The sequence below is a fragment of the Bacillus rossius genome, chromosome 3 (assembly GCF_032445375.1).
Source record: "Bacillus rossius redtenbacheri isolate Brsri chromosome 3, Brsri_v3, whole genome shotgun sequence".
NCBI classification, from domain to species: Eukaryota; Metazoa; Arthropoda; class Insecta; order Phasmatodea; family Bacillidae; genus Bacillus; species Bacillus rossius.
Window position 1 is genome coordinate 61539732 of NC_086332.1, and position 25986 is coordinate 61565717.

Genomic DNA, 25986 nt, shown 5'->3' on the forward strand with positions numbered 1-25986 from the left:
TTAGTTTACTGTCTGCTTTAGTAAAACAGTAGAGTAGTACACAAGCACAATCTTATTGATAATGACAATTTTCTTGGATTGATTTTTAGGTCAATCTAATTTTTAAAACAGGATATTTTGTGTTAGTTTTTTTTACTTTGTATTTGTTCATGAGACTGGTGTATTAAACAAATATGAAACTTAAATAATTCTTAATATTTATTTTACCAAAGTAGTCACATCTTGACTGACACATGATGCACTTAAACAATAACATTTGTAATAAGCATGTCTAGAACATAAATTTTCAGAAAAAATTAAAATACATCGGCAAATGTGTAACTGAGAGAAACAGGATCAAACTACATAATATTACTTATTTTCCAATCCATATAGTTAATACATTTTGAAACAAAAATTCAGGCCAACAAATTACATTTAATTAATTTACCATATTAAAGAAGATAATTTTTTAATGGTTTTTTGAGTTAAATTTTGTCAAATTGCTGAAGCGATTTCATGTTTGTAGTTACATTTTGGTGCTAATAATAGGCCTGTGTGAATATTCATAGTTTTCAATTGAATACAAATAATAAACTTAATATTCAATTAGATCTCGAATACTAACACTTCAAAATAACGAATGTTCGTTTGCTTACGAATATTTGACGTAGCATACCTCGTGAGTTTGTCGTATACCAATGTTAACTGTTGAGGTTGTCATTTGTGCGATATAATTACCCTTTTTGGTGTTTTAATGGAACTCATAATGTTGAAATTATTAATTAAAATATCTCGGCAGTGCGTGTAAAATAAACGTGAACTGCGCCACTAAGCAGTGTCTGCCGCCTGTCGGGGTGGCTACTAAACCGCAGCGGGCAAGTGTTTTGTACTGTTTGTGTGTTAGGAGTGGATTGTTTCTTGAATGATTGGCAACCTACTGTACTGGAAAGACATTACAATATTGGGACGAAGGCTGTTGTAAGCAGGTAGCCTGACGCGGGGGTGTTTTGGCGGTTGCAGGCGGGACCCACGGTCTGCCAGGCCTTGCACGAGCTGGTGATGCGACTGCAGGTGCGCTGCGACGTGATCACGTCCTCCAGCGAGCTGGGCAACGTGCTCAAGCAGCTCCTGCTCGAGCTGGTGCACCGCCTGGTGCAGCCGTCGGGGGCGCTAGCCGGTCGCCAGGGCCCGCTGGATGCCCAGTGCAAGCTGGTGGAGATGCTGCTCAACCTCAGCTTCTCCAACGTGGACTGCAGCCTGGCACTGGCGGTCATCGAGTCCGTGGGTGAGAGAGGGGCAGGCATGGCCAGCCAGAATCGCTTGAATACCACTCTGTTACTGTTAGTCACGCACCTAAATACATCGGGGTTCTAGTCTATTTAACTATGGCAAGCAGAAAACGTACATGTAAACTAACCAGTAAAAATAAACTGTCTTTTGACATATTTTCTTTAGAGGTGGCCTGTAGGGCGACGGACTTGTCATGAAGGTTGAAGTGGGTTTAAAGCAAAGCCATCTAGCATTGTGAGTGACAGCATCCTGCCATTGTACGGCTGGTTTCTTAGCGAGTAGCGGTTTGGTTTTGGGGGGGGGGGGGGGGGGAGTTTAAATCAACTGAAAATTTCGGAAAACATCTGTTACGACCCTATTACTGGGAACCAAAAGGGGTCGTTTCAGAGAGGTTTGACTGTATTTATAAATTCCTAATTTTGAAGTTCTCGAGTGCCAGGTCCCATTGCTGAATTGCCTTTGTTTTTAGTTCACTCATAGCTTATTGTTATAGTTATTTTCATTTTCATAATTTTCTAGCTGGTTATATTTCATGTTTCATGGATACATTTCTGTAATGACTTTTGAAAGAAGACTGAATCAGGAATGCATCCTGATATCAGAGACTTTTTACAGTAATCCATATTGATATTTCTTTAGAGCAGCTTATTACTATGTTTTTTTTAAAATATCATTGTCTGTATATACATTTTCATTTCGTATTCCGAATCAAGCTATATTGATGTTAGATTATCTGCCAGAATTGCTAATCTATCATGGCTGTAATTTAGAATATACTGAATTGAAAAATTTTATAGTACAAAAATGCTGAAAAACATTGCAATAACGCAAAAAATTAGTCTTAGCATAGAATCAATTTGTGAATCAATAGTATCTAATGCAGGCAATGGCTGTAGTATATGAATTTTACTTTGATTTTTAATGACTTTCTTAAAATATTTTAAAAGGGTTAAAAATGTATTAAATTTAATGATTACTAATATGATGTTTCTTAAAATTTAAATTTACATTCTAGGTATCATGTAACATTAAGCAGGAAAACTAGTTGCAGTGTTTTATCGCATGATTGTCACACATTTTATGCTAAAATCAAGTTTTATAATCATGGGTGCCGACGATTAGCTGAGGAGCAAGTCACTACTCAGTTTCTTTTCTTTCTTTTCTCACGCTGCACACAGTTGCAGTTACTATGTGTCAGCCCCTAAAATGTTGGAATGCAGAGGTAGAGGATAGTTTAGTTCATTTGCACTAAAATAAGTATTTTGGTCCTGCTAAATATTTCCATCCAAGAAATTTCTATTGTGTGATTTTTTGAGCAGAAATACTGCTGTGTGACTAATAAACAAATTGTAGGTAGTCCTATTTTTATTAAAATTTTATGTCTGATGCCATAATAACTTAAACAGTAGTTATTAACTGTAAATATGGCTGTCGTAGGGGCTTAAAAAATATTAATTTTGCTGGGAATTAACTTACAATATGTTTTGTGTCTCTGGGTGAGATGTACTTTTGCCTTGAATGTCAATCAGGGGACGGAAAGGTAAGTCAAACGATGTCACCACTGCTGCTGGCATGCACCAGCCTAGCCGGATGGGTTTTGAGCGCTCCCACTTGCATCTCAGAAGCTACCGCTACCACATTTTTAAAAATTTTTTCTCTTCTTCTTCCTATTGGATCACTAGTTAAATGTAAGGCATCAAAGGCTCCCCTTGAAAAATGATGTATATAACAAACACTTTAATTAAACATACACCAAATATTTATTAAAAATTCAATTAATTTTAATATTGTGCAATGAAAATTGTTTCTTTTATTTTATAACTACACACACACACACACACACACACACACACACACACACACACACACACACACACGCACACACACACACGCGCGCGTGTGTGTGTGTGTGTGTGTGTGTGTGTGTACAGTGAAACCCTGATTATCCGTTTTCCAATGGACCATGAGTAAAAAACGGATAATCCAGGAAATCCTACAATGTGGGAACACACTCTAAAGTTACCAAATGCACAATGTATGTACTATTGCAAGAACTTTAAGTGAATCAGTTAGGTATTTCCTTAAAGTGACACCAGCAGCACACTGTATATACACTTTTCATGGGGACAAAGTAAAAAAGTGTAAAAAGCGGGAAAGTGTAAATAAAGGGAAAAGTAAGAAATACGTTAAAGTTAATTAAAATACAGTCGCATCCTGCAGCGTTCATAACAAATGCGGGCTACATTACACATACGCATTGCATCACAGTAAAAAAATTTTAAATAAAAGGGCCGCAAATTGGACATTTACCGTCAATAGCGCGCCGTGCGCGGAGAAATGTCATCGCACTCAATCAGCTGTTATGGCGCGACGTACCCGCCGGCTGGCTCTCTCTGTTGTCTGAGCTGCGCATGCGCAGTATAACTCACTCAATGCTCCACCCAGACTCGTGACGTTCCATCAGCAGTCAGCCAATAGATGCGAGCTTAGCGGAAAAAAATATAAGCTCCACCTCCCGTGTACCAGTTTTGTCCAGTTCTAATACCAGTTTATTGGTATACGCATCAGTTTTCTCGCTGTCGTGACGTGTTCAAGTTTACGTTCACCTTTATTTCTTGATACCAATAATTAATTATTTACGATCCCCAGATATAAATGGTTACTTTAAAAAATATGCGTCAACTGTACAATACTTCCGAAATAATAAAATACGTTTAAAACAGTTACCAAGACTCTGCTCATTTTATCTAGTGAGGTTTATGTCTCGTACCAGCATTTCGGCTAAGTTGTGACATAAATATAGTAACAGAACGTTTATACATTCGTGAGTTTACGTTTTTCCCAAGTACATTTTAGATCCTCCTGCTATAATTACTCGGACTTTTACACGCCTAGGCTTAAATTATTATATGTTTAGAAATAAAAGCAACTTTTCATGTTATAAAATATGTTTATTTTGCAATTTAAAATGTTCACTGCCGACTATAAAAGTTACGTTTTTCACAATGTTTTTAGTCCTACTATCGTTGTTACATGATGTAAATAGCGGGATGGATTAGATTTTTGAGATGTAACTTGCGTGAAAGTATTGTATTGGATTAAATGGGAACCAAACGGGACCTGAAGAATATAGTGCAAATAACGGGAAAACGTAAATAACGGTAACGTAAATAAGGGGTTTCACTACTTCCTTAATTTTTTTAAATGAACAAAATGTGCCATCCACTGGGATGTTTGATGCCCGAACTTGCTGGAACCAAGAAAACAAAACTTTCTCAAGCTCACTGTATTTCGACTGTCTTGCCATTTTCCATTTTTTTGAAGACTGGCCGAACTGACTTGCTTGTTTCCGAATCTCATTTCTTCTAGCAAAGATAGAATTAAGAGTCAATGGAGGAATACCATAGCGCTTTGCCAAATCAACCCTTTTTCGCCTGGATTTTTTACAACGGCATTTATAATTTCTAAACGCTCTTTAATGGTTTTAACCTCTTTTGTAGGCCGATACATATCAATGAACCTTTACAAATTTCACACGTGCATTAGAGTTAAATGCGTAAAGCTAATTTACCGTAAACAAGGAAAATCTCGCGCATATACGGCCGGCCACGGAAACGCTAGGATGAACAATTTCGTCTATGTTTCTCGCAGGATTTCACTGCCGCTAAATAGAAACGTGTTTACGTTGGGCTAGTATGTACAGTATATCGACCACGGTTATATTGTTGTGTCGATTATCGCACAAAGCAAGAACTATCGTGCGAGCGTTAGCTTTCGTCTGTTGTTTTATCGAAGTTGGTGAACCTGTTAGCAACAGCGTCATGCTCACTTTATTCGTTTTCTTTTAGTAATGGCCGCCATATGTAAATATTGGTATTGCGTGTCGTGTAGACACGCGTAAACTGGAATATTTCTCGGGAATTTGAATGTGAAATTGGTAAAAAGCCTGTAAAGTTCAACCCGTTAAACCGGGTTAAAAAATATTCGTAAACGATGGAAACGGGATTTTTTTAACATTGTTCTTGCGGGATTTTTTCGGGACCACGGACATTGAACAATAAAACCGGGAAATTCTACAATGCGGGAACGAATAAACGAGGTTTCACTGTATATAATATAATACAAAAATGTTTGACAAAAATGTTTTAAATGAAGAACGCCTTGAAAAACTACTTTGCATGTTAATTATCTCTGGCCATTCAATCATTATCCTTGCTGTGGCTTACTTGTTCGTACATGTTTACATAGTTTAAAATAAAATAAAAAAGTTCATTTTTAAACATGTTAAACAAATATATAATAGACAAAATATTTTCAAAGAGGTTTAAAATGAATGTAGCTATTCTCATGCAGAGGCCTCAAGCAGGAAGGAAAAATAACCATGTATCATGACAAAACAAAAATTTCCTTTGTTCTGTCCATTTGTCCTCTAAAGCCTTCAAGGGCGCAGCAAGGTCAGAGTTGACGACATTAGGTAATGCTTTTATTCCTCCATCATTGGCCAACCGAGATAGGTCACATTTTCTCTCATTCCTGCATAATTGGCCAGCTGAGATATTCATCATTCCCACCCCCTTCTAATTGGAATTATTTCTGTTCATATGCCCTTCTTGCTTTATTGCTTGTTGTTATTAAATAAGTATTAGTTAGCTTGGAATTATTGTAGTTTTACTTTTTTTTTATAAATTTACACAACTTTTTATTTGGCATTCATCTCTTTTTCCCAAAAAAGAAAAAAAATTACTTTAGTTTTTTTATTTTCACCCAAGAATTAAGAGTTGCTTCTGAAGATATTTCAGGTGTCTGTGTATTAGGAAATATTTCATGTACTAATAGGGAGGATATAATCTAGGACTGTTTTGGTGCAGGAATGCTGGTGTACTCCTACATCCTGGGAGCAGAGAAGGTGACATGTCCCAGTGTGCTGGACACTAGGGTGAACGCATCGTCATGTTTCCGCGGACTGTTTGCTTCTGTGCTTGGTGATGGCTCGAAGCAGGCTCGCCCCACCTCGTGGGACACACTGTTGTGCTGTTTACTCAAACTGTGCAACAATCTTGTTCAAACCCCACTTGACGTGGTGCATGTTGTAAGTATTTGATTTCAGTTTAAATTTTTTGGTAATTATTTTGCTCACTTTCTGTTATCTTGACTTAAAATTAAGAGGTCCATATAATAAATAACTTATCATTGTTTAAACAGGGTGGCTTTAGACAGGAAAGATCTATATTTGAATGTGCGAAGTTAAGTTTTGTTTAGTCACAGTTTTGTCATTATGTTCTACTGCCTTAAAGATGATGTAATATTTCGGTCAGACCTTAATCTTAAGAAAAGACTGCAGCTACAACATTGTATCTCGTTAAATATAGTAGTGACAGAAAATTTTGTAATGCAAATTTTATGGCATTGACATAGGCAGCATTCGTGCGATATTCATGTGATTTTCTGATAGCGGGGGGGGGGGGGGGGGGAGGGGGTTGTGAATAATCAATACACCGGTCACTTGCTGTGATAGTAATCTTCGGATAAGTTCTCAAAGGGCTGCCTTTACCCCCAACAATGCGTTCGGTTGTCTTCACACAGATGGCGCTAGCCTACAGCTCGTTTCCTCTACTATTTCTTACCCCCTCGTTCCCACTAGGAGGTTACAGAACTGTGATTTAAAATTATTCACCCACAGGGAATGATCCTAGGCCCTCAGAATGCACGTAGTGCAGATGGACTGTACTGTTAACTGCATGCAGCTGGTGTCAACATAAACGATGAGGATTGTAGCTCATCTGGGGACAGCCATTCAAGCTCTTCACTATGAGTGCTGGCAAACTTCCTGAGATACAAGCCACCAGCTGCCAACAAAGAAATCAGTTCCTTTTGAAGAGCAATGGCTTCTTCCACACTATTTGTTCCTGTGACATGTCTTTCACCTAGAAATCAAACTTCAAAATGTGAGATGCATGAGGGAAGTTACATTGTTCGTCTTGATGCAACTAATGCAGGTTGTGAATTGCTAGATAAAGAGCAGATGAAACTGAAGTCAGTAATAGTGTGCAAACAATACTCCATTATAGCAGCAGTTGTAGAACAACCCCATACATTTCGTTAATATTCTTAATGTTCTTTGTCCACCAAATTTTGTCCGGAACCTGTAGCAAAATTTCTGGAACATCTGTCTGTAACTTGGGGGCCAGTGGTAGGCATGTCGTTCAGACTCACATTGTGTTGGGTTGGTTATTTAATTGATGCCATAATGAAAATTTTAAATTTTCTTTACAGAACAGTAAAAAATATGGTGAATGTTATAACTTATAATTCAAATTCTGTAGCCAGTTTGTACGTGTTTTTGGATCATTGTTTCCATATTTCTAAGACATTCTGGACCTCCTTGTGCCAATCAATAGTAATATTTAGGGATGGTTTGGTCTCAGTTCTCGGTTCCGTCGGTTCTCAGCAAATGTACCGGCACCCACTGAGACCAGTGCAGGTGCCGGTAGGTACTACTGAAAGAAGAGCCATGGTAAATTTCCCTGGTATTTAACACTCACTTTTAACTTCACTTCAAGCTCCATGTGACAAGTGAATAGTTCATAAATCTTTGAAAATTGCAGGGGACACCCACAAAGGGTAGTCTCCCCTTTCCTCCCTTCATCCTTTTGCACTCCCCAGCCTGGCGACATGGAAAGATACTGCCCGTAGGAAATGGCCCCAATTTAAACAAAAGAGTTCTTGTGCCGAGATTCATGATTTAAAGTTGTCTTTCAGCACACATAACGAAAACTTCCTTTGTTCTGTCCACTTGTACTACCTCTAAAAAGCCTTCAAGGCCACAAAGACCAGTACTTTACACTGTCTCTCATTTCTCCAGCACTAACTGGCCAAGTTTTTCCATTTCTCCCACCCCTTTCTTCAATAAGATGTTTTGCTCTTCTGACACACCGGGTTTCTCCAGCCTTCAGCACTTCCACCCCAATCAAATACATTTTCCCAGGCACAGATTTTCAAGCCAAATGACCGAATGACAATAATAATTCCATTATTCTGAAGAGTGGGGTTTTGCATTATTTCATGGCTTTTAACTACCTATTCACTTATAATAAATAAATATTAAAAATAGCTCCCTGAAAATATTTTTGTGTAAGTAGAATTATTTATTATATAATTTTTAATGTTACATTTATAAGTAAAAATTAACATGTCACTTGGTTTGTTATGTATGTCCTTTAACTAAAGATTACTCAAGAATTTCACCCAAGATTTGATGTCTGTCACAAAAAAATTTTGAAACTTGCTTCTCAAAAAATTTCTGGGTTTCTATTTATATTTATAATACAACCAACATATCATCTGTACTAATAATAAAACTGTTTGAGGCATAAAGTCTGTACATTGAATGAAATGAAGAAACAACTATTGCAAATGGCCATTTACATTATTGAGAACTCACAAAAATATAGTTCTTTAAAATTTTTTTGGTTTGTCTGTCTGTCTGAGCATCAATCAAAAAACTACTGGACGTATTTAAGTTTTTTTTAATGGAAAGCCCTTTGGCTAAGTTATAAACTAGCTTATGTATAAATACTAAGGGTGTGCGAATATTCGTAAACACGAATAGTTGTGAATAGTAACTGACGAACTATTCGCATTCGTAAGTCGAATAGCAAAATTTAAAATTGTGAATACCGTATTGGCCCGAATATAAGGCATACTGCAGTTTCAGGAGGCCAAACAAATGTAAAAATAATTTTCGTAGAAATTAATGTGAAAATTCATTAGATATACATTTTGTGTTGATAAATCCTTTTTGTTTTTATGTATACCACATTTAACTTTCCGTTTCACTTACGCTACGTATTACTATTTAGTAGTATGTTAAACGTAACAAAGCAAACAAAGAATGCAGATTGCCGGAACAAAACAAGTGTCAAGCTGCCATGGTGAAGCATACGGCAATTAATAACTTCGGTGACGTGACTGCGAATATTTGTCCGTATTACTCTCTGACAGAGAGTCTCTGCCCTATGAATTTTAAAGAATAATCTATGATAATTATGTTGTTTGAAAGGTTTTTACATAAATAAAGAGTGGATTACTGTGAAATTATTAAAATAGCTTTTGAAGCAATGTACCAAATTCCTGTAAATATGGCATCTTCATGCGTGTTCGGCAATGTTCGTTTTACAACAAAGAAATATTGTGGAAAGATGTTGGCAGCCGTGAATTTCCAAACATTACATATTAAATGTTCTTAACATTTTCTGTTTGTAAACATAAACAATCGTTCTGAAAATAGCTGTGATATTTTAGTACAAATATTTCCGTTAAAAATCTGAAATTAAATTACCGGAAATGTTAACACGCGATTGTACACAAAATACAAATATGAATTGTGTTATAAAAGGTATCCATTTTGAGATGCTTCCAACATTCACATTCTTACTCAAGAACAAATATTTTAATTTTCAACTTTAAACAATTGTGAATTGCTGCAATATTGTGTTGTGGCCGGGGGTTGTTCGGGCGGCTTTGAGGTGATATGTTAGTGGGCGCCACCACGTGGTGAGGCACGTGGACCCGGTGAGACTCCTAACTCAGGGCGTGACGTCGCCCATGTGAGGCGTGATTTTACCCCCTGAAAACACCTAGCACTAATTCCTGCCCGCTCTCAGCGTCGGGCACGCTATTACCTACGCAGTGGGCTCTCAGGCGTCCCACACGCCGTCACACTCCACGTGGTCATACAGATTTAAATAATAAAATAATACGTTAGATTTACACACCTGATTTATTCGGCGAATGCAACTCACACACGTACACGATTGAAACTGTTTAAAACGCCTGCGGCACGAATCGGTTTAGGTGTAAAGACCCACCACGTGTTCACATCTCAAATTACGTAATACATAGAAGAAAAGACCGTTACTGATCGTAAGACAATTAATTATACAGTCTCCCGACCGAGAGGAGCTACGAGGATGAAAAGAAAACGATTTGGAAAGAATTAAAGTTAAACAGAATTACTTAGCGGTGAAAAACAAGCGGTGAGGTCCCCGGAGTGCTGAAGCGCCTACACCGGTTGTTGATGGCGGAAGACTGGCTGAGCTCATGGCTCGGCTCGACTAACATGGCGTCCTCCCGCCGAAACAATTGCCGTTAAAAGATATTTGTGAATTCGTGCCACGGGAAACTAAAGTAACATGACAAGAATGATTTAAAAATTACGTGACATTTTCTGAATAATGCAAAAGAATACTACAAATTACAATTATTAAGAAGAACATTTAACTATTGTCTGGCTTTGGGTTTCCTGGGGAATGTCCGGAAACGCTATTATATTTTGATACCTTATTTTAATTAAAAGTACATAAAACCCTCCCGGCCGATCTGCCGTGACGTTGCACTTGGGGAACATAAAAACAAATAACACAATTGTATTTAATTATGTTTTAGGGGTGCGGCGCACTGACTCGACAGCGCCCTCTTGCCGGGCGAACACACACGCACGCACACGTACGCACGGGTAGGTGGGAGTTTTTAATGGAGGGTGGGTGGTGTTTGGGTGGTGGCATATCGGACTTAACAGGGGCCGCAGGCCCGGACGATGTCAATTGTGTGGATTTATCGTTTTCCCCATGTGAGGTTACGAAGTTTTAGTTAATATAAAAAATCATGAACATTTTGTTTAGCAATGTTTCTACTGTAGCTTTCAGCGTGGAACTAATGTTTGCGGTGCTGACGTCTTAGGTGCGAAAATAAGGCGACTTCCAATTATCTTATCTCTTCGTTTATGTAAAAATGGTCGCCTTATATTCGGACCAATACGGTGTTTACATGGCTGTGTTTTATTTCTCATGGTGGTTCCAAGAGCTTTCGGTTTTCACCAGCCATAATGTAATTTCCAAAGTATTTATACATTCTTACTAACATAACCGCAATGTATTTTTAAAATGTTCATTTCAAGGAAAAAACCAAACTAAAATCATCCTACATTAAACCAACTTGTTTCAAAAGCCAGACGGTAAACGTAAACACGTAACACGACGTCTTTTCCAAACGAATATAGTTAGCAGGAATGCCAACGACTACAGTATTTTTGATGGACGGTTGCAGTCGTTTACAAAACCGTTAAAATTAACTGTTTCAAATATTTTATTCAATGATAACCTTTTTATATACATACTCGTTTTGAGTATTAAAGTTGGTTTTTCCGGTCATATATGTTTGAAGTACAATGAAAAAATTTTAGGGTTGGTCGGGCAGAGAAATTTGACTTCGGGCGGGCTCGGGCGGGTAATTGTCCAAAATTTTCGGGCTCGGGCAATCTCGGTCGGGCATCAAAATCAGTTAATGAAATAAATTTTGAACATAAAATAGTCGTACTTAAGTTTGCATTGACAAACCTGAACTGTTTTTATTTATTTACTATACCGCACTGATATGAAAGTTAAACATTAAACTAAAAAATAGAGTGCATATTAATCTTGGAAATAAAGTGCTTATTAACTAAATTGTGTTTGGGTAGCTGCTTGAAGGTTCATTGTCACTGTTGTTTGTTTGACCTACACTTCCACTGGTATCCATTTTGGTAAAATAATGACATGAATTAAATAGAAACAATTCACAACCACTTTCTGTAAATGCCACGCAACTACAATGTGTGTAATTAAAGTCAGCTTATAATCCTTCTCGCACACAGCAAGCAGATCCACCGGCCTTGAACACTACTTTGTGACTATTGAGCAGTGAGCATCCGCCGTGCGTACGCGCGCGCGTGTGTGTGTGTGTGTGTGTGAGAGAGAGAGGCGGGCGACCAGCTGCATCGTTAGTCAGCCAGCGAGAGTAACGGTAAATGTTGAACTTGACCACTTCCGCTTGCTGCAGGGCTCGCTCTCTTATATCTGTCTCCCCCTCCCACAAACACACTTGCTGACCGGGCACCTTCTTTATCTTATCTCTCACACACACTCACTTCACCGGCTGGTGCCGGGACGGCGGCGGCGTGGCATGTTCCTGCAGCTGCCGCGCGTTCCAAAAAAAAAGAAGCTTTGTTTACTTGCGCCGTGCGGTATTGCCGTTTTCCAAGGTGCCCGATATTTTCGGGCACTGAAATACCCGCCCGGAATTTCGGGTATACTTGATACCCGAAACACTGCCCGAAATTTCGGGTACCCGACCATCCCTAAAAAATTTCCCATACTACAAATTTTTTTCATCCAAGTTTTTCCATTGTGGTAACCGTAAAGAAAAACAATTGATAACAATTATTAAATATTATTATATATGAAATAAAAATTCATGTCCTCAATAACTCTTAAAAATACTAAGTGAATTTTAATTTGTGGTTTCATTCACAGAAAAATCTTGTATATACTAAATATATGAAAACCCGCCGTTGTTCAGTGTGGTAACATATAAAAAAGATATATATTACCACTATTTGACTTCGAAACTATTCGCATTCTATTCAAAAAATTTACTATTCAATTCGAAAATATTCGACCATCAAAATCCACTATTCGCACACCCCTAATAAACTCATAATTCCACTCCTAAGGGGGTGAATAAGGGGTAAATATGGTTTAACAATAATTATATCTATGAAACTAATCAAGCTTAAGAAAAGATAACGGGTACCAATAATTATCATTTAATAAACTACCCGCCACAATTTTTATATTTTGTGAAAATCAACTCCTTAAGGGGTGAAAAAAGAGGTAAGTAGGTTTTAAATGTTAATAATTCTATCTCTGAATTTAATTAAGTTCAATGAATGATTTTGGGTATCAATAATAAATATACGAAAACAACTAACAACATTTTTTATATTTTGCAATATTCAACCCTTAAGGTGTGAAAAAGCAGTAAGTAAGTTTTTAAGATCAATAATTATCTCTTCAAATATCGTACCAATAATAAACTTACATCTACAATTTTTATATTTTGCGAATATCAACTCGTAATAATTTAAAAAATAAGTATATTTTGTTTAATGATCACTTCTTTGAATTAAATAAATTATTAAATATTGTAAAATAATTTGTTCACCAATAACAATTATAAACATTAAAAAAATACCAACTACAATTTTACAATTTTGCGAAATTCCAGCCATAAATTTTTAAAAAGAGGTGAATATAGTTTTAAGATAGTTGATTTAAACTTCGGATTTAATCAAGCACCATAAAAAATTGGGTTCTAATAATACATATACATAAACTACCAATCACTGTTCTACCAATTTGCTTTTTTTCAAACTCTAAGGTTGGTAATATTTTTAAAAATGAAAACATACCCCGTTATCATCCCATTAAAATACAAATTTGTGTTCACCATTTCAAATCAAACTTCAGGTAATGTAATAAAAAGGACGGAAGAGTTTTCAGATGTGGTTTTCAAAAATGAAAAATTACTAAAATTCAAACCATAAAATATTGTCTAATAATTAATAACTTACTTAACCTCTGGAATTGTTAACACTTATATTGTTTTGCCTTTTGCTTTCTTGCCTCATTCTGTTGTTTTCTCTCACTTTTTATTTATTTTTCTTGTATTACTTGCAGTATTCCTTTCATTCATTATTTGTGTTTTCTTAAATGTAAATTTAAGTTTGTATTATATCCATATGTTTTATTTCTTGTTTCATTAGTAAATTTTTCTAAATGATTGTATATATTTGAGTTGTTGAATTAAATTATTTGTTTTGACTAAGGTAATGTGTATTTCAGCCTGTACAGCCGGATCATAGTGAAATAATGGATGTTTCGGAAAGTGTGACAGATGCTAACAACATGTTCCACACAGACAAGCGTAAATCAGCAAAATCGGACCAAAGCCAAAAAATGGATGTGAAAGTGCCATGTTTGGCGGATAAAGGTAGGTATTTTTTTTGCAATAAACCGGTAATGTATTGATACATAAAACTTACTGTTTAAAAAATTCATTAGTTTACATTTTAAACATTCAACTTAAAAGTTAATACTCTAATATTAATATTCAATTTGATTAGATATCTATCAAGTATTAATGACTTACGTAAGTATTTATTTATTTATAGTACATAAATGTATTTCAAGATTAATATTTACTAGGGATGGGTCAAATACCAAAAAATGTCGGTTCCGATTTTGGTGCCGGTTCCAAACTTTAAACTTCAGTTCCAGTACTCTGTTTTAGGATTTGGTTTCAACTATTGAAGTACTTTTGTGTAACAGCTAAATTAAAATAGTATGGTAGGTAATCTTAAATAATAATTTTACTGATGCTATTTAAAAACAAACATGGTGAGCAAATATGTATAGGCATTGTTTAAACAAGTAATACTAAATATAACAAACATTCAGTATTTCACACTAAATAAATTTTAGATTTTTATTCAAAAAAATGAGCATCTTCACTCTCTCTGGATTTAAACCATTCCTTTTGTAGTCACAAATAAATCCTGCAGTGCTGAAGAGTCTCTCACTGCATTATGTTGCAGGTGGCACACACAAGTACTTTTTTGAAAGTGTCTGTAGTTGTTTGCACTGTTTGCAGTGATCACTTTTCTTCCAATATTCTGTGGCAGAGCAGTCAGGTGGCATGTAATCCTCATTGAAGTACTTTGAAGCTGTTCTGCCATGGAACCACAACTATAATCCCGACTACTATTAACTTTATGGGTAAATAGTGTGGAATACTGCGACCATGGTCAAATTCCTCCCACCTGACTGCAACTGTATTGTAGCACTTTTTCTTCCAGATGTATTAAAAAAATTTACTCACTAATACTAACTTGATGGGGAAAAAAAAAAATTGTGAGCATGTTCTCTTTTTATTTCTCTTTTTGTAGGCTAATTATAATTTGAGCAAAGAAATCTTAAATTCTCAGCAATTTGTAGACCTAATACTTCCTTCAACAGTATTTTTTTAGCAGCTTCACATTTTGCTTCATCTTTGAAAGGTGCTGCATTGAAGCATGGATCTAACATTGTTGCAGACTTCAGAATTTGACTTGTTTTCAAGATCCTTGAACCTTAAATTAATGGAGGATAACAAGTCATTTTGAGTCCTTGCAATCCAGAACCAGCTGGAGCAGGCTTTTATAACTCGTTTTCAATGACATTGGTAAGGAAAATGACCTGAAATATAAATTAAACCCGTCACTCATTGAATAATATTAGAAGAAAATTACAAGAAATATTGTTAAATATAGGCTACACATATGTACTTACCTCTACAACAGTCACATGAACTGAACTAATGTGGGTTGTTACAGAATCAAACACCTCGAGAATAGGTATGATGTTTTTCCATCAAGGTCCACAAAGAGTTCGACAGTTCTGGGATATTGAGCTCTGCACAAGCCAATAGTATTGCCTTCTTCTGCTCATGCAGTCTCTTGAACATGTGCAGTGTCGTATTCCACCTTGTGGGCTCGTCCTGAATAAGTCGATGCTGCACCACAACTGCAGTGATTTGGCAAGTATTCAGCACCTTGGTGGCACGTGCAGAGTGCTTGAAGTGGCCTACTAATTTCTTGCTTGAAGAAACCAAGTTATTGATAAGTTTATTGTTCAAGAAATCTTCCTTCAGCACCAGCTGCAGGGTGTGTGCTAGGCATGAGATGTGCTAGGCATGAGATGTGCTGGAAAAGTGACAGTTCTAACCCAGCAACAAGGTTACGTGCATTGTCTCGCACAATGGCCACCCATTTTTGCAGCAGTCCCCATTTTTCTAACAAAGAAGTGGTGAATTTGGAAATATTTTCTGCAGTGTGACTTACTTCGGGGAAAGGTATAACTTCCAAACACACATGGTGCAATACAAATTCCTTCGTTACATAATGGGCAGTTACACTAAGAAAATCAGTGTTTGCCACTGATGTCCACAGGTCTGTAGTTACTGCAACAAACTCTGCATCTTGTAACTGGACTTCAAGACTTTTAACTGTACTTTCGTACATGGCTGGAACAATAACATTGGTCAGTGTTTTTTGGGTTGGCATTGTAAACCGAGTCTCAAGGTGCTCAATTAGTTCCTTAAATCCTCTGTTCTCAACTAGGTTCAGGGGTTGGCCATACACGCACACCATTTTTGCAAAAAGATGTGTGATTTTTGTCTGCCTTTTATCATCAATTTTAAATTTAGCAGCTTTATCGTATACCTGTGTCAAGGTCTGCTGCTTCAGAAATGTCCGATACTGAGGCCCTTTTTTCCGTTTACATTTCTGAGCTATTAGACATGGATGTGCTTGCCGTTGCCACATTTTCCAAACTTGTCAAGCCTTCACTTGGTGCAAATAATGTAACAGATGCTTGTGAACAACCAGATTTTGAAAAACAAGGACCAACTTGCACAGATTTTACTCTGTTTTTTGGGATGTTGCTTTTTTAAATGTTTATGAAGATTTGAAGTTGACCTAGAAGAACCTCGGGATATGTGACTTTTGCAGTAGTTGCATAATGCATATTCACTGTCCATGGAGTCAATGGAAAAATGTTCCCAAACAACAGACATTTATTTTTTATACACTTTAACGATAATACAAAGTTTTAAATGTTACCACGTCATTTTCATTTTGTGTCACGTTGACTTACAAACAAAAAAATGTACCGCACCTTAATGAAAAAATAGCTATTTCGAAATAATAAAGTTATTTGTGCCTTCTGCACAAATAAATGAAATCGTAAATTGTCACAATTCGAACAGTAGGTAGCTATTGAGTTTCGATTTTAAACTGTGGATAAAATACAAAGGTCATTTCCGCTATTTATATTTACGTGTTTTTTTTACATAACCTCAAATAGCAACAAAACACGGAAACGTTCACCGCCACAGAAAAGCTCCAAAACACTCGCAATCTCACTACTCGCTTGCTGATGTTTCATTAATTTTCTGCTGTAAGCACTTCATTTTTACAATAGACTATATAAAATCATAGGTGATGTCTTTCTAATGCACACAACTGTATACAGTGAAACCTCTATTTAACAAATCTCAAGGGACCAAAATTTGTTGTTTGTTGTAAAGGGGTTTGTTAAATGGAGGTTTCGCACGATATATTTCTAGTCATCATAAAGCTTCACATAAATGGCTAGAACTGTCTTTCTGACTGTTTAATACGATATGAGGAATTAAACATGAAAAAGTACATATAATACACTTGTTTAATGGCCAACCATTTGATGCTTGGAAATTTATCAATTCCCATTCCCAGTGCTTCCTGGCGTGCCTTTTCTTGTAAAATCGGCCCAGAGACGTTGATGTTAGATGCACTAGCCTCCATTAGCCAGTCAAAATGTATCTTGTCCAAATCATAATTTTTACATACTTCCACAAGTTTTCGATTTGTTCCTACCAGAGAAGCATTGTTTTCTATCTGTTCCCGGTTGGATAATATGGTCGAAAGTGTAGACGCCGGGATGTCGAAACGTTTAGCTATACTACTTTTTTTTCCACCTTCATCAACAGCATTTAAAATTTCTAATTTTATTTTAACGTCAATCTGTTCGCCGCTTTTTATGATTAGAATTCATTTTACAGTAGTACCGTGTTTAGTTCCGTAACTACGTGTGGAAATAAACAAACAACAGTGAAAACTGAAATACGGAAATTGTACTCCATCATAGCTTAAAAATATTTGCGTGTGCGCATCTATAACCATAGAAACGCAAAATATACTAGTTATGATGGTACGAAAGGTTTCCGCCACTAGCGCTAAATGTACCCGCCATTTTGAACAAAGTGTGGCATGTAAACACGACGTGTGTTATCCATGATGCTTTGTTTATTTATTGTCTTCGGCGATGGTGCATATTATTTTACGGTTATACCCACGTATTTTTTAAGCAGTGAATGCAAAAAAATTGGCGGATGTCTTGTAGGAGATGTTTATTTTTGCGTATTTTTCAAAAGCGGCAGTTGGTTGTAAAGGGAATTTCACTATTTCGGAACAATTAAAATTCGGTATTTAGAGGTTAAAACAGCATTGATCTTATGGCGGTTCGGCAGGACCAAAATTTTATTTCGTTGCATGGGGTTTTTCGTTAAAAAGAATATTCGTTAATGGAGGTTTTACTGTATATATCTATGGACATATTCTCTTGTTTACATCACGATCGTGCAACTAAATACATTTGATGTTTGTTGTTTATGTCTGAAAACTGAAAAGGTTATCAGAAAACATGTTTCAAAGATTTCAAGATGTTAATTAGAAATTTTGTCGATGGGCAGATAATTCATTTTTCGCAACAAATAATGCTGTAATTTATAACTTGCAAGAGTGTTCACAACCATGTAAATGACCGGTCTCAAGGTTACAACAACGCCGGTTCCGGTTCCAGGTCATTAACGCAGAGAACCGCTGAAAACTATAACCGAGAACTGGGACCGACCCTTCCCTTGCTTACCTTATCTAAGAAGCGTGAAGAAAAACAATTTTTTTTTTTGTTAACGTCTGCTACAATTTTATAACGGTTCGTTATATACAAAATAAACAGATGTTGCGTCAATTTTGGTTGTTTTATTTTTTCAAACTAGAATGCATAGACGAATCCAAACACTTTCACTGTTTCATTCACTCGTTCCACATACATCTGCCCGTCGAAAAATGCTCACAGTTTGCGCGATGTGAATTAACGAAAATAACGTCCTTCAGTAATCTTTCACTGCAAATACATGAAGATGGTGTGACCTCTAACAGGGCCGCACCCAGCGAAAACGAATTTCGCTACGAGCCGAACGCCGACGATGGTGGCCGCAATTTCTAATTTAGTACTGTTCGAAAGAAAATAAAACAAATTAGGTTGACTTAATACTCAGCCTGGCTCTGACCACCAACGTTAAATTATCCATTCAAATTACATCATAATTTGGCGAGAAGCCACCGAACGCGACCTACTGGGGCAGCGATCGACAGACGACTGGTGAAGTCCTGCCACACTCTTCTCCACGCAGGGAGTAGATGTCACATGACCTCACCGACCAATCACACGCACGCTTCTTTCACGCTTACAGATACAAGCCAATCACAGAACAAATTACAATACATGGAAAAACCTTGAACACACAGAACTCTGGGCTTCCCCTGATCTATCTCTTTTCAATTTCACATCGAAATCGGGGACTCCCATTCTCGTTCTCTCTCCCACACCGTGAGAGAGCAGTTATCACTCAGTTCCCACGCAGGGGGGAAATTACAGTCTTTATCTCGGTTGGCGGGGAAGCACTGTTTCTTTCTCACTCCCACTTACAGGCCTCTCAAGCCTCTCTTTCTAACCATTACACCAGACACAGTCCTGTGATTTATAATTATATTACAATCCTTTAATAAAAATTAAGAACAGCAATTATAATACAAATTACTTTACCAAAATTAAACTTATTGAGAAAAACATGAAAAAGTATGCCTAAACAGGTAAAAATCTAATACAGAGACTTCTTTGTGAATAATTACATAAAAAATACTGATGATTAAAAATGTCTAATAAAATACACAATACCTTCTTAAAACTCTCAGCAAGTTAAAAATATCAACTCTAACATACATAAAAGCTGTAAAATATCCTTGAAAAGACCTTTTAAGAAATATCTACATGCATAAAAACAGTTTAAAAGAAAAATTATTTAATTAGGAGGGCAGGATTCTGCAACATTACAATTTTTGAAGACAGAATTATCTAGTACCTTTAGTTTTCCCAATGAAATGCAGAAATTATATGACTTGTCATTAGTAGTTAAAAGTTCAAATACATTACAATGGTAGCTGCCTTTACAATGGAACTTCGAATCACCTAAAAGTATTTTGGCACCCTTAAAGGTTATTATTATTTTTTTGCATTTTTAAATATTTACATAATTAATGTGTAATTTGTGGTTTGGTAATTATTTTGAATTTTTCTAATCTATGATTTGTTTTCTTTATGTGTGATAGTTTTTAAAATGATTTGCGACACACAGTATTGTATAGATGTGAAGGTAGCGTGCATACAGTGCTGCAGGATGAGCGAACCATGCGGAAGCTACTCGGTGCACTTGCGGGCTGCAGTGGCTCCACGCTGGCCATGCTGATTGGCTCGTATGCCCCCTCGGAGCAGCTGGCCTTGGGTGACCTGGGCGAGCCACTCTCCGTGGGTGATGCTGTTTTCCAGCTGCTTACGGTGCTGTCCCGGCGGGCCACTTCCCCGGGCCTCGTGCTGCGCCCCCTCTTCCAATTCCTGTCGAGTGGTGAGTACTTATCACCCACCGCCTTCTTTACTAATCTTCTGTCTGTTCTGCTCCGCCTCGTCACTCTCACCTGATGACTGAGGGGAACGATTGGATCTTTTAGTTCCAGAAGGTAAAACAATGATTTCGTCCAGGTGTTAGTTTCTATGTTTTTATTTTACTTTTGGTTATTTGTCATAATATAGAGTTACAACATGTGATTTAATTAACAGAAAGCATAAACAACATGGACTTGAGATTACATTAATACGAGAATGGGTACAAGAATGGGCCGGCCCTTATTAGGTCATTAACATAAATAGATTTAACAATTTTTAATTACAGTCCATAATAAGTAAACACATTAAATTATTGTAGTAAGGTTCTTGATTTCAGATCGAAGAATCATCGTGGTTAGATGCTAGTCCGAAAAGGTTTACAAAAAAATAGAAAGGCTGGCGTTTCGGAGATTGTTGGATGTAGTGGGACAGCTGATGAGATGTCGGAGGGCCTGGGTCAACTGCCCCGATGGAGGCTGATCTCCTCTCCTTGGAAAAGTACCCGGGTTTGGTACTCGGTGCCTGGTCCAGAACTTGTACTGTGTTACTTGGTCCCTGTCTGTGAACAGATCGAAACACATATGTTTAGGACTGAATCACAGACAGTTGGTGGAATAGGCAGAAAATGTCTTCTAGTTATAGGTGGGGGAGGGGTGGTGCTAAAAACTCACCAAACAGGGTGATGTCTTCCAGGGCCTGCTTGCTGGTTGAGCAGACGAGCGCGACGCGGATGATCTATGATTCTCAAAAAAAATTATTTACGATGACTAATACATTACTACTTTAGCTAGAGTTACGTTGACTGACTAACGCCTAAACACTACTATGTTGGGAAGCATCCCTTGGCTAATCTGATCACATCTTAAGAGAAACGGCGAGGTGTCCCGATGACGTTTCGTTCTATGCAGTCAGTCCTGAATCGCGGCGTGCAGTGAGCTTGTGGTGGCTGAGACTCTTAATTAAAAGCGATGTTAACGGAAGAAAAGTGGGAGGGCTTCGGCTCTCAAACTGAAAGGTTACAAACATTACCGCGGTGCTTGTCGAGGAACGCAGACTTCGATATCTCAAAGTTGGTGGTACTGCCCGATGTCAGCATGACCTACTGAGGTGTGGCTGAATTGAGTAGAGATTGACTCGCGCAGCGCAGCTAGTAGTAGCATTGAGGCTTATGGGACGGACTAAGCCAGCGCTCTGGTGGCTTGAAGGGTAACTACTTGAACTGGTTCCTGCGGGAGACGCCAGAGGGCAGGTGTTCCGCGGTCGTTCAAACTCTCAGAGGAAGAGATTCGCAAAACTACCGCTAGGTGACATAAGTATGTACTTCATGTACTACTGTCATGGTTTTGGGGACAGGCGGAGCCTGGCCGGGGTTACCGGCCGGTCAAAGACCCGGGACGGTGTTCCCAGGAAAACCGGGAGAGGGGGGAGGGGTTAAAACTGTGATGCCAGTGGGAATGGTGGTCTACAGGACCCGTAGGCTTGACTATACTTTAGCGAAGATGATTCGCGATCATGCCAAGGAGTGCTCGCGTCAGGTGAGGTCTAAAAACTGCCCGGTCTTGAGAGTTTGCAAATCATAGCAGTTCTCGTCACAAATCGGGGACGAATTACAGGAGACGTCCGGCGTCAAGGCGGGAATAATGGGATTGCTTTGCAGGGTCATTGAATAGTAGAGGCTGGGAATATTAGGAGAGACGAGTCTGACAAAGGTTGGATGGGAGTGTACAGGATGAGGAACAAGTTTAAGTTCATGCAGCAAAGGAATGATTGGAAACATTATTTAAGTTAAAAAAAAAAAAATTAAAATTGTGCCGAAATTCTAGTTGGCGGCACAGTTCTCTCTAGTGGTGCTTGGTCATCAGTTATCAGTAGAGGCAAGATTCTATGGTGAGTTGCAATAAAAGTGAAATAACAGTGAAATTGAAGTCAATGGATGTCAATACACCAGATAACATTGATATGCAAGCAAAACACAAAGTGAAGCAAATTTCGCCTCAATTAGCTCATTTTTTTCTTTTAAAATATAGAATTCTTTACATATATCTTTATTTTAGGCTTTTATTTAAAACCTTTAAATGTTATGTACTATATAAAAATATTGATTTTTTTTCTCTTCAAAATAAATCGGTCTATAGCTGATACTTCATGGAATTGGCTAAGTCCTACAGAGAAACATCACAAGGTAAAGTATGTAATACCTATTATGATTTTGGGCTTTTAACTTAGCAGATTGATTTTTTTATTAATAGTAATAAAAGTAGTTGTTGATTAATAGTAATAAAAACTTGGCTTTAGTCTTTGCAGTATGAAAAAATGTTTAGCAGTACTTTTATTTTAGTTTCAATATTTATAACTTTCTCATAAACTAAGGAACTATTGAATGTTTCAGATGCAATGTGTTTATTTTTCATCAAATATGTAGAATTGTTATTTGTACACATTTTAAGTATCTTGCCATGAAATGTGTAAGCAGTGATAAACATAATTATGCTTATGTACTTATTAGTAGAATTCATGTTTGAATTTTTAATGAGAATAAAGATAAAATCTACCATTTTGTTCTATGAAATTAGCTTTTTATGACATCTAAATTCTTGGCTCTAGTTATCAGTGGTATAATCCTTGTTCATAAGACTGATGAATATGTGTACTATTATTTATGACAGCTGTATTGTGCAAGTCCATAATTTGTTGTATGCAATAAATACATTATAACATTAAATTGCTCTTTATAAATGTTATCTGTGAAACAATTATAGCTTTTCATTGCAAATTTTATTAGATTTTTGACAACTTATGACATTGCTAGTCAGTAAAATAGAAGGTTTTTTATCTGGCATTCTAAGATTCACCTTAATATTTAATTCAGCGCCAATTAAGCTGCTTGTAGTTAGATTTTTCAGGTGGATTCTGACATCCTATAATGTAAAGGCAACCAGATATATGAAAGAAAGTTGAAAGAGTGTTAACTGAGATGATTTAGTGAGGTTCCCCCGTCCCCCCACACTTTTTCGTAATAAAACTAGTTTATTGGGTATAAAGAATTATCTGGAACTGTACTTGGTATGCAAGTTGTTGGCTACCATGATTTGGCTAAGTATAAAACAAAAAACTGCATGGAAAATCGTTATTTTAATCAAATGAACTTTTAAAATCTTTTATTCAAGGGATAGCTTATCACAATTTTTGGTGGAAAGAAATAATCTCAAAAATTCCATGAAAATGGTAATTAAAATTAGCGAGTGTATTAGGAATTGCTACTATTCTGGGTTTCCTGGCCTGGCCAACCTGGAATATAACAAATAACGGAGGTACAATGGCTGGAGACTTCATGTGTCTGGGGACAATTACTGTCGCCTGGGCCGACGCTGACACCTAGGGTCAATTTTTTAGTTTATTATACTGATTTTTATTTTAAAAAAAAGAAAAGGTTGAACTTGGCCTAACTCTGACCAGCAGGCATATCATTATCCATTTCAATCACATTACAATTTGATTCCGAATTGCCATGGACACGATTGCACATGGACAATTGGGTGACAACTGTTCAAACAACACAGCTACCTTCCCTTATAAAGGTGAAACACAGGCAGCGCCGTGAGTCACCAATACATCACAACAATTACCTTTTCAGAAACGAGACTTTACTCTCTAGTTTCGAGGTCAGCTCTCTAAGGATAACAAATTTAACAATTGTTTCATGAGTTTCTGGAGTGACACATCACACCAGGGCATGGTTTGTCCTGATTGGCAGCCAAAACAGCGTGCAGTGAACATTCTACTCAATACCAATTCCCAGCTGTGCAGTCATGCATCTACGTGCTAGATTTTCTTCATTACAATTCTAAGAAATAATAAGAAAATAATTTTTGTTTCTCGGATAGGTGCCAGTGTGTCACTGCTCACCTGTTTCTTTCCCTCTTTTCTTTTATTTTCTATTCAACATATTAATGTTATTAATGTAACTGCTAAAACTTAAAAGCATACAACCTATTTTATAACAAGATTTTTACTTGACCAATCACAAATATCTAATGAGAGTACAAAGTTAATTATCAAAACTAAGTTTAATCATGAAATAACAAATTGGTATATTGCAGTAACAAAAAAAAAAATATTCAGCTTCATATCTACAAGGAGCAGTGAGTCTGTAATGCTAAAACTTTCTATAGTGTAAAAGTTTCACTATTCACAGTAATTGTTTTGTGAATAACATATATAGTAAGGCAACTCTGATATTACCAATTGTTTTGTGCTAGTAAATAAGTGCTGATGATTCACTAGATGCTATTATTCGCCTGATTATTGGCAAATGTGAAAAACCAAGTTAAACGGCCATTTTGCTGCTACCAGACTCTTCTTTTTAAAAGTTCTTATTGATTAATTTCAAAAACTTGAATTTCAACATTAATTCAAACTTTCTGTCGACTATGCAAATACTTACATGAACAACATGCGCTGCCCGCACATTAGATGGATAGAAAGGAAAATGGTGGAGATAAGTTTAGAGTGGAGCTTAACCTCTTTTTTGTATAGTACTGTGCTATGTAAATAGTGTGTGTGTGTGTGTGTGTGTGTGTGTGTGTGTGTGTGTGTGTGTGTGTGTGTGTGTGTGTGTGTGTGTGTGTGTGTGTGTGTGTGTGTGTGTGTGTGTGTGTGTGTGTGTGTGTGTGTGTGTGTGTGTGTGTGTGTGTGTGTGTGTGTGTGTGTGTGTGTGTGTGTGTGTGTGTGTGTGTGTGTGTGTGTGTGTGTGTGTGTGTGTGTGTGTGTGTGTGTGTGTGTGTGTGTGTGTGTGTGTGTGTGTGTGTGTGTGTGTGTGTGTGTGTGTGTGTGTGTGTGTGTGTGTGTGTGTGTGTGTGTGTGTGTGTGTGTGTGTGTGTGTGTGTGTGTGTGTGTGTGTGTGTGTGTGTGTGTGTGTGTGTGTGTGTGTGTGTGTGTGTGTGTGTGTGTGTGTGTGTGTGTGTGTGTGTGTGTGTGTGTGTGTGTGTGTGTGTGTGTGTGTGTATATATATGTTCAAACTCAATATTTGCTTTTATGTACAGTCATTCAGAGTGTTTACTGCTATTATATCAAGTGTCAATGATGGTGTGTTGGCAGCTTCCGCAGGACAACCACAGGTGGGGACAGTGGGAGTTATGCAACTCTCGGAGCCTTTGCTCTGGTTCATTCTTCGCATATTGGATTCCGAAACTGCGCTGGAAGAATTTGACAGAATGGGAGGCATCAAGGTTAGTACCTAGATAAAAATTGTAATGCCTGTTCCTCTACTCTGAAGCGCCCTTCCTCCAGAAGGGAGCAACGTGGGTTTGAGATGCTCATTGCAGCCTTGGTGGCTACTAGTTGGGATGTCAGTCAGTAGTATGAAATATACAAAACCAAGATCTGCTTTAAACACCCTGTTTGAATTCTATGGAAAAGAAAATGGCCACAACATAAAGAATGAGCCAAGGATGCAGTGCGAATACCTCTTGCAGTGGT

General features: G+C 37.2%; 1 protein-coding gene across 5 annotated transcripts in view; it reads left to right on the forward strand.

The window, feature by feature from the left end:
- LOC134530772 (baculoviral IAP repeat-containing protein 6) overlaps positions 1 to 25986 on the forward strand; it is a 328951-nt gene that overhangs the window by 190629 nt on the left and 112336 nt on the right. For all 5 annotated transcript variants that reach the window (XM_063365948.1, XM_063365949.1, XM_063365946.1 and 2 more), the window contains exons 32-36: positions 1003 to 1267; positions 6141 to 6361; positions 13992 to 14139; positions 20236 to 20469; positions 25606 to 25736. In XM_063365948.1, coding sequence (XP_063222018.1) covers positions 1003 to 1267; positions 6141 to 6361; positions 13992 to 14139; positions 20236 to 20469; positions 25606 to 25736 — 999 coding nt within the window. The remainder of the gene's footprint in view (positions 1 to 1002; positions 1268 to 6140; positions 6362 to 13991; positions 14140 to 20235; positions 20470 to 25605; positions 25737 to 25986) is intronic.